At 43.9% G+C, this 9,437-nt stretch overlaps 1 protein-coding gene across 2 annotated transcripts in view; it reads left to right on the top strand.

Annotated features, from left to right (window-relative positions):
* DROSHA (drosha, ribonuclease type III) overlaps positions 1–9,437 on the top strand; it is a 168,350-nt gene that overhangs the window by 37,299 nt on the left and 121,614 nt on the right. For both annotated transcript variants that reach the window (XM_006873500.1, XM_006873499.1), the window contains 3 exons: positions 1,140–1,220; positions 6,407–6,493; positions 7,096–7,182. In XM_006873500.1, the coding sequence (XP_006873562.1) occupies positions 1,140–1,220; positions 6,407–6,493; positions 7,096–7,182 (255 nt within the window). The remainder of the gene's footprint in view (positions 1–1,139; positions 1,221–6,406; positions 6,494–7,095; positions 7,183–9,437) is intronic.

Raw genomic sequence — 9,437 nt, 5'->3', positions numbered from 1 at the left:
ATGGCATGGAGGGGATTGTAACCATAGCAATGTAAGGATATAAGCTAGGATGAATGTAAAGCTAATGTTCTCCCATGTAAACTATCACATAATTCACAATAAAAGATAAAAAAAAAAATTAATGTAAAAAGAGAAATGGAGTTCCACTTCCCAAGGAGTCTGTAAACCTAAGCTCTGGCATCCCTTTTCAAGAAATACTTCATTCACTAGCTTGTGGTATTGGGTTTAAGGCCCTTCAGATTTTACCTCAGTTCGGCCTGTTTAGTCTTCTCTCTTGCTCTCTTCCACATAAATGATCCATTCCACTGAGATGTAGTTAAGTGACCTAGGCATTCTTCCTTCTCTTCGTATCGTGCTGATGCCCCTGGTGGAATAGCTGGCCTTTTCCTGTCCTGTCGATCCCTTTACCTTTTGTGTCTTTGAAACTTTCCCTCTCCAGCTACCTCAGCTTCAGCAGAATCTCTTTCTGGACGGAATCTTTCTCTTTCGAATGTCTAAGCCCAGTATACATATGAAATAAATGTTCTTTCAGTACATGGTCACGGGGATTGCTCACTTACCCCCTCTGCTTAACTCTCATCTCTCTACCCGAGAAGCATCCAGTAATTTTTCAAATAATGACTCATGTGGAGGTCGTGGCAGCAAGATGAATGCCCATGAAAAACACATACAAAAGTGTTTCTGGTTCTAGTAGGCGTTTCCTTTACTTTACTTTAGGGGTTCCTTTAAGTTTTTCTTCTCAAAACTTTGAATCTGCAGGTCACCTTCAAAGCATAGCACGGATATGAAATGAACTTTTCTCTTGTAGAAAAGTCATTTTCTTGAAATAGGAAATAGGAAAACATACTGAAAAGTGGTAAGAGGAGATGGGGCCAACAGTGTGCTGACATTGGTATTTTCTGCTTGGCCGAACAAGTAACTCGGAAAGCCAGCGCTGTCATCCAGCTTCCCTGTATCAGATACTGTAGACAGTTTGCAGCTTTACTGGTTTTGGAATACCCATTTAATCTTCTAACCATGATAGCCTCTTCAGCGATTCTGTATTCATGACCTTACAACCCGCACTGTCTCTGTGGCATCACCATGCATGCTGCTGTGATTTCCCCCAATAAAAACGAATGGCATTCTGTTTCTGACAGATGAATGACGGACCACTCTGCAAATGCAGCGCGAAAGCCCGACGCACAGGAATTCGGCACAGCATTTACCCTGGAGAAGAGGTAACTAGCTTGGGTGCTTTTGCCTGTAAGAGTTGAGGAGCCAGAGCAGGCAGAAGCACTTGGCCATCCTTTCCTCCAGTCGGTCTTTTCCTATTTCCTCATGGTCTGTGTTACTGATCCCCATAGAGGAGAGAGTGTGTGCATTTGTGGGGAGGAACGGGAAATGTAGCAAGTGAACTTGGAAATGCTTCCAGGGTCCACGATTTAAAATAGACAACGTGGCCCTTTATGTATTCTAAAACTGCACACATTGTAATCTTTTTTTCATGTTTTTATCCAAATGGTTATGGATTACAGTATTCTGGAGATGGGATCTTATTAATGTGCTAGAGGTGTGCATCCTTTCTTTTTTGGGTTGTGTAAGGAGTCCTGGTGTGGCGCTGTGGGTTAATGTGCCAGACAGCAAAGCCGTTTAAACTGCAAGGTCGACAGTTCAGGCTCACCAGCTGCTCCTTGGAAACCCTATACAGGCTCGCTATGGGTCAGACTCAATGGCACTTAACAACAACAACAACAACAACAAGGAGTCCTGGTGTGGCACTGTAGGTTAAGCACTCAAACTGCAGTGACGGTTTGAACCCCAAGGTTGGCCGTTCAAATCTACCAGCCGCTCCTCAGAAACTATACAGGGTCACTTACCAACAAGAAGGCACCTGTTTGCTCTCTGCTTGTGCTTCCCCTTCAGTGTAGCATTTGTTAGACTCACTGGCCTTTGGTGAGTCCGTCACTCCTGCTCCGCTGTGAATACTGTGTATCCCTGGGTCTGCTGGGAATACTGCACATACAACTAAAGAGGTGTAGAATACATCAAGAAGTCAAATTGGAGGGCTTCCAAAAAGTTGGTGGAAAAATGGATTTAAAAGATACTTGAATCATTCCATGAACTTTTTAAAGCCCCCTCACATAACTGTTGTTGTTGTTAAATGCTGTCAAGTCGGTTCCGCCTTTCAACGACCCATTATAGGGTCTCCATGGATGGAGTGGCTGGTGGCTGTGAACTGCCAACCTTACGGTGAACAGTCCAGTGCTTATCATACAGCACCATGTATAAGTGCTCTCTCCTAATCCTTTTCCTTTTCCCCCTTGTTATCTTTTATTTTTAGAAACTATTTTTAGTAACGCTGGATTATCCCTTTATGATTCAGCACATTGTGTTTCAGTAGTTTATGGAAATCCTAGTTTTCTATTTAAAACTCATTTGAGGCCCTAATAGTGGTTGTGCTAAAGACTGTGAACTGGTGATAGATTCAAATCACTACCTCCCTTTTCCTCTTTTGTCTTGGAAAGTTAGCAAGAGATCATGGTGCGGGACTTGCACCTTGTGAGCATCTGTGCACGTGTCTCCGGTTGGGTTCTGTATAGTTACTCGAGTAATTGGTGTTAGGTCCCTTAGGGGTATCATGCCTATGTATACTTGCTGTGGTATTTATTATCAATTACTTCCTCCTGGGATTTGGCTATGCCTTTTGTCAGTAGAGTTTAGCCTAAAGTTTTGCTCAGGTCTGGAAGTGGGCAAGAGACTGTGGCTCCATTGGAGTGACCTGTCTTGGCTATTCTTGGCTATTTGTTCCTGATTTCTTCTGCTGGTTTAAACTAAGTGTCCTTGTTTGTTTCCCATTTATTTTGTGCTTAATGTCTTCATAAAGGAGCTCTGGTAGCATAGTGGTTATGAATCGGGCTGTGAACCTCAAGGTCAGCAGTTCGAAACTACCGGCTGTTCTTTGGGAGAAAGATGAGACTTTTTGCTCCCATAAAGATTTACAGCCTCAGAAACCCTGTACAGGGTTGCTATGAGTTGGAATAGACTCCATGGTACATTACAGCAACAACAAAGGTCTCCATAAGGAGCTCTGGTAGTGTAGTGGTTAGGAGTTGGACTGCTAACTTCATGGTCAGCAGTTTGAAACTACCAGCTGTTCCTCAGGAGAAAGATGAGGCTTTCTGCTCCCGTAAAGATTTACAGCCTCGGAAACCCTGTACAGGGTCACTATGAGTCAGAACCGATTCCATGGCACACCACCACTACCACCCAGGTCTCCATGTTCTGTGAACGCTTCCCAGAGCTCATTCTGGGTCAGGCCCCATTGCCTATCACTCTGACATTGCTGATCCTAAAAGTAATGGTGTGACTTGACTTCTAGCTGTTTAGTCCTATCACCTGACCTCATCGTTGATGCCAGCCTCACTTCTGTCAGTGAGCTCAGCTCTGTGACTGCCCTTTCGGCCGTCTAAGCACTCTTCTATAGGCCACCATCGGCCCAGGCCTGCAGGGGGCGCTACTGCTGATGTTGCTGCTACCCTTTCACCAGCATATTCCCCTTGGCCTTGGTAGATGGCGTGCCCGCGGGGCCTTCCTATGGAATGGGGTGACCCAACTTATTTTCAGCTGTAGATTCTGCATCCATTCCAATGTGCTGACTTCCTTGAACATTTTCTCTTTTTTTAACAATTGATAGTGCTTTGCTCTATGTTCTTAGTTTTAACACAAAGAGTAAAAAGAATGAGAAATTTTTATTTGAAAGCTATTTTTAATAAAATATTACACTCATAATTTCTACTCACTCTTTTAATTCCTGGAGTTTTTTCATTCCTTTCCTCACTCCTTGGCAGTTCTGGTGTTTCAACTTTGCTCAGCATGAGCCACTGTACTTCCAGGCTTCTAGGAACCGTCCTGTGGAGCTCTGGTAGAGTAGTGGTTATAAGTCAGCACACCATCACACCCCCACAACCACTACACCACCACCAGGAGCCATCCTAGTATGAATTTGTGAATCTTGAATGCTCCCAAGTCAACAAATGGCTTACCTAACCAATTTTTTTTTCGCATCCTGGCCCCTTTGATGATGCATACCATGAATCTGGTCCTAGGCAGACTCCTCTGACTCCTGCTTCTTGCAGCACTTTTGGTTTATGCTGTGTAAAAACAGTAATTAAAAATGGGTCTGGTGGTGGTAGTGGTTATGTGCTGTGGAGTTGGTTCCGACTCATAGAGACCCTGTATAGGGTTTCCGAGGCTGCAGATCTTCATGGGAGCAGAAAGCCTCATCTTTCTCCTGTGGAACCCATGGTTATTTCGAATTGCTGACCGTGAGATTAGCAGCCCAATTTGTAGTAACTACGCTACAAGAGCATCTTAAAAGATGCTTCCTAGTGACATGTTAATATGGGTGACAGGGCAGACAATATACAACAAGAGGTAAGTTAGCAGAGGAAAGGTGAAGGTAGCAGGGGACACAGGGTGGAATGCAATAGATAAAGTGAATGGAGGTAAATGCTGTTAACTGTTGGTGCATGGAGGGGATTGCAACCACATAATGAAGCAAAGTATATTATTTGTTGAATTTAAAACTTAGACTCTACTCTGTAAACCTGCACTCAATTCACAACAAAATGTTTAAATAAAAATACAAAATGGGTCTAGTGGAGGGGAGGAGAGGTGGATAGAGGTGTTGTGTGGAGTGTCGATGTTACTTTGCAGGATGGTCCACGGGCTTAGGTACATGTAAGGGCTTGCTCTTAAATAGGGAGAAATGAGCCACTTTGTCTACTGAGAGGTTCAGAGGAGCCTGGGAGGCAAAACAGAAATTTTCCTGGGCCCTGACCTCGATAAAGCCGTCCAGTGCAGCCACTCTGCCTCATCAGTCTAGACTTGGCTTTCTCTGACCTCTCACTGGAGGAGATGACCTCCACCAGGCCCTCTGGCTTTCACACCTGGCGTCCACTTGACATTTTCTCCTGAGCTATTACATTCCTGTAGCTCGGTGAGTCTTCTGACCAGTGGTATCAGCATCACTTGGGAACTCATTAGAAACTCTGAATCTTAGCTCCATGCCAGTGACTGAGACTTAGCAAGACATCCAGGTGATGCTGTAGAGCAGCAACAGTTATTAGCAATAGTCATCCATCCTGTATTCCTTATCCACAGCTACCATTTCCTCCACCTCTCCAACACCTGATACGTTCCACCTGGCTGCTTGCTGCTGAGTTGAGTCTGACTCACAGCGACACCATAGGACAGAGTAGAACTGCCCCCATAGAGTTTCCAAGGCTATCTGTCATCTTTACAGTAACAGACTGCCACATCGTGCTCCTGCAGAGCAGCTGATGGATTTGAACCACTGACCATTTGGTTAGTAGCTGAGCATTAACAGCTGCACCACCAAGGCTTACTCTTCCCAAATCACCATCTGTGAAAGTTTTAACTGGCCTGCTGTCTGTGTCAGGAAGGTCTCTAGCCGGTGGTAAGCGATTCAGCTTCAAAGCTCCACCTTATCTCCTGCTTTCTTGGATTACTCCTGCTATCAGTGGTTTGATCCATGCTGAGTTTTCCAGAAGCAGATGCTAAGATGGAATTTGAGGTGCACAATACTTACTATCAATCTTTACGTGTGATGGGAGAAGGATACAAACAAGAATGGGCAGAGGGGGACGTTGAACTGCGAGTCGGCATCAGCGCTCTGCCACTGTCAATGTTATTGTCCCTTAGAGTTGGGCTGAGCTGGCTGTATGTCTCATTGACTCAGTGCCTGACGTGGGTCTGACCTCAGCCAAGGGGACTCTCTGCTGTGACAGACCCCAAGGGAGCTGGTGGCTGGAGGGGTGTGTGGAGAGTCCTTCCTTGAAGGGCCATATGGTATCTCTTCACAACTGCCTCGTGGTTCCACTGAGTCATTTTGGTGTCCTTTTCCTGTCATAAGGTCCATGCATGCTTTCTGACATTCTATTCTATCAACCTCTCAGACTTCTTTTCTTTTGACTCTTCCGTAACTTTAGAAGTCTTCTATTTTTACTTAGTATATCTAATTGACTGAATCCTTTTTCCTATGAAAATCTCCTGTGATTACTTCTGAGATAAATTTTCTTGTCTTCATTTAGTTTATTTGGAAATATAGCTGATGGTCAGTTAGTTTTATTTTGTAAATTAAAAGGAAAACAGCCTTGGAGTTTTAGAAAGCCTTGTAGCATATCTGAAGACCTCATAGAAGAAGAGGAAACACGTTGGGAACCCATGAGTGGCCAGCCTTTGTTTTCATTCATGTCCTTAGTGGTAAAGTGAATATGTCCTATTCTTTCCAACCCCAGTCTGCAAAGGAACACACATGTCCTCGTTTGTCAGATGTCATTCTAGCTACTAGGTGTTTTGCTACTTTACTTTTAAGCTCATTTTGTTTCTTTTTCCCCCTCAGGCCATCGAACCCTGCCGTCCTATGACCAACAATGCTGGCCGACTTTTCCACTATCGAATTACAGTCTCCCCTCCTACAAACTTTTTAGTAAGTTACCAGTAAGATCAGACTCCACTTATCTTCAAATGCAAATAAGTTGCTAAGACTGCTAATTCGGTTGGTCCTTGATTTAAGGAGCTGGCCTCGGAGCTCTTGGGGCTTGAGTTTCTGTTACCCTGAGGCCTTTTAGGACCTTCCAGGCTGGTCCTGGCATGACTGTAGTGATACTGATGCCTTTTGCTCTTTGAGCTTTGGAATGAATGTATTACGATGTTGTTCCTGTTAGAATTTGTGTTACTTCAGAAGAATAGTTCAGCAGAATTGGTAGTATTGTAGGATTAAACCAATAAAATATGTTGCTAGAGAATAGAACCATATAGCTCTCCATTTCTTCTCTCTCTGGCAACCACAATGGACATTATTGATTGTCTCAGTACACAATATCTAAAGCCAGAGAATTCCACCAAGTAAAAGAATTCCACTTAAAAGCAAAGTTTTATATGACGTTCCCTCTAGTGTTTGGGAAAACTTTAACGGGATCCACAAAGCCCCCAATCTTTTCCTGTTTTTGTTTTGTGTCCCTGAGGGATTTTTGCACAGGCAAAGGAATCATTGATTTAATTCATGTTTGTGTTTCTGTTTGCTCTCAGACGGACAGGCCAACTGTTATAGAATATGATGACCACGAGTATATCTTTGAAGGGTTTTCTATGTTTGCACACGCTCCCCTGACCAATGTAAGTACCTGCTGATTGGCTAGCTTCCTTCTTCCTTACACCTCCTTCCCTTCCTACCTTGCCTCCTTTCTTCTTTTTTTCCAGAAGTCAAAATAGATTTCCTTTCTTCGGATTTTAAGTGGCATTTACTTTGCGTCCCGCTGCAGGAAGTCTGTAGCAATGTGTCAGGTGGGCGTGTGACATCTGTGCTAATGAGTCACAGGTTAGGTCCACATTCAAGAGTGTCAGTAAACATGTGTCAGAATAACTTGGTGAGAGTGTGGAAGATGAAAAAAGAAGGATAAACTGTGGAGTAACTTGCTAAATCTATTTTGAGCTGGGTGTCCTTCAAAAGAAAGTTGGAAACTTTAAAGGAGAACCTATTTTTTAGTCTAAGCAGTGGAAAAAGAAACAGCGCTTGTTCAGAGCATCTAGAGCTGCAATCAATTTCAGGCAGCTGTCTGCTCTTGAATCCCAGGAATACGTCTTCTTTAAGAGACTATGTCAAAGATGGTCTCTCTCTCTCTTTTTTTTTTAAAGTTTTTATTGTGGATTGAGTGAAAGTTTATAGGGCAGATCATTAGTTTTACAGTCAACAAATCATACACCTTGTGTCATTACAATGATTATAATCCCCTCCATGTACCATCAGTTAACAGTATTCTCTCTATTCATTTTAGCTTTTTTAAAACACTCAGGCATATATAATAATTTACACCACCAAAGAGCATATTCTGCAAGTCTGCCTCCTGGCCACCACCTCTCGGTCCTTCTCTTTCCATGAATCTAGAGTTGTCAGCTGCTCCCTCTCTCCACAACCTCATCTCTGCCTCCATCTCTGGTGTCGCTGCTTCTCTGGATAAGGTCCCGCATTCCACTTGTGCTCTTCTCTGTTGGTGGTCCTAGGGTCCTGTGTTTCTGGACTGTAAGATTAACTACTGCCCTGTTGTTGTTACAGAACATCTACCTTTACAATTGTGACAGTCGCAATTAGTCATGATAACAATTACTCACTATTAATCATAAGAATCTTATCCCCATCTCTTTTTACCAGACCCATCTAGACAAGATGAAAATTATTCAGTGGGGACTCTATCTTCCCTACACACTCTTAAACTAAACTCCCTCTTAAAAACTTGTAAGCCAGTCAGTTGGAACCTTTATCACCCCCTCATTTTAGGTAGCCAATGTTTAAATTGCCTGTCCCTATCTACCCTGTATACAGAGGGGATAGAATTGATACTTGATGTGAATCAGACTCTTTCCATCTTATGGCATTTAGAGTTACTACCTCCATGAGTATAGGTCAAGTTTATCAAATTGTAGCAATTTACCCTTATTTCCGGCTTCTATCATGGAGGGCAGCAGTTAAAAGGTGTGCGACAGCTGCGCAGACCTGGTGGAGGTGTTAAATGAAACCCAGACCACGGAGCAGTGGGGTGAGAGGTGTCTGGAGACCAGGTCGATGGGGAGACACTGCCTAGCGGGAAGAGACTGCAGGAGCAGGCCAGGCTGTCCTACTTACCCCAGGCTAGGAAGGCGAGAGAGCCTTCCTAGCCTTACCGTTGGATCTTGGCTTAGAGGCGGGGTTGAGCACCTTCCTAGCCTAACCTTTGGATCTTGGCTTAGAGGCGGGGTCGACCAACTTAGAGACCCACAAGCCCAGCCCAAAGCATCTCACTACAACCCAGTCACCCCTGCTGCGCTTCTGCCCCTTGATTGACATCCAAGGACAGAAATCCCGCCTTTGAGCCAGACTTAAGGGCCCTAGCACAAGGAGATTCCTATTTAAAAGCAACCACGCAACCGCCACTCGTCTGTCTGTCGTGCTGTGGTGGTTTAAATTTCTGTGATTCTGAAGGCTATGCCACCGGTATTTTAAATAACCAGCAGGGTCACCCATGGTGGACAGGTTTCAGATGAGCTTTCAAACAAAGACAGACTAGGAAAAAAGAGTGACAAACTACTTCCGAATCGCTAGTCACTGAAAACTCTATGATTAGCAGAGAAACATTGTCAGATTCAGGACTGGAAAGTGGGAAGGCACTCAGAATGCGACTGGGGAAAAAATGCCTCCTACAAGTAGAGAATAGCTCACAGAACCTTCATTTGCTAATGGACCACAAATCAAAATGAAGAGAAACAGCTGGAAACATCCATTGAAAATCGGAACATGGAATGTACGAAGTATGAATCTGGGAAAATTGCAAGTTGTCAAAAATGAAATGGAATGCATCAACATTGATATCTTAGGCATTAGTGAGCTGAAATGGACT

This window comes from Chrysochloris asiatica, unplaced genomic scaffold (assembly GCF_000296735.1).
Source record: "Chrysochloris asiatica unplaced genomic scaffold, ChrAsi1.0 scaffold00243, whole genome shotgun sequence".
NCBI classification, from domain to species: Eukaryota; Metazoa; Chordata; class Mammalia; order Afrosoricida; family Chrysochloridae; genus Chrysochloris; species Chrysochloris asiatica.
This window is presented reverse-complemented; position numbering and strand designations above follow the sequence as displayed.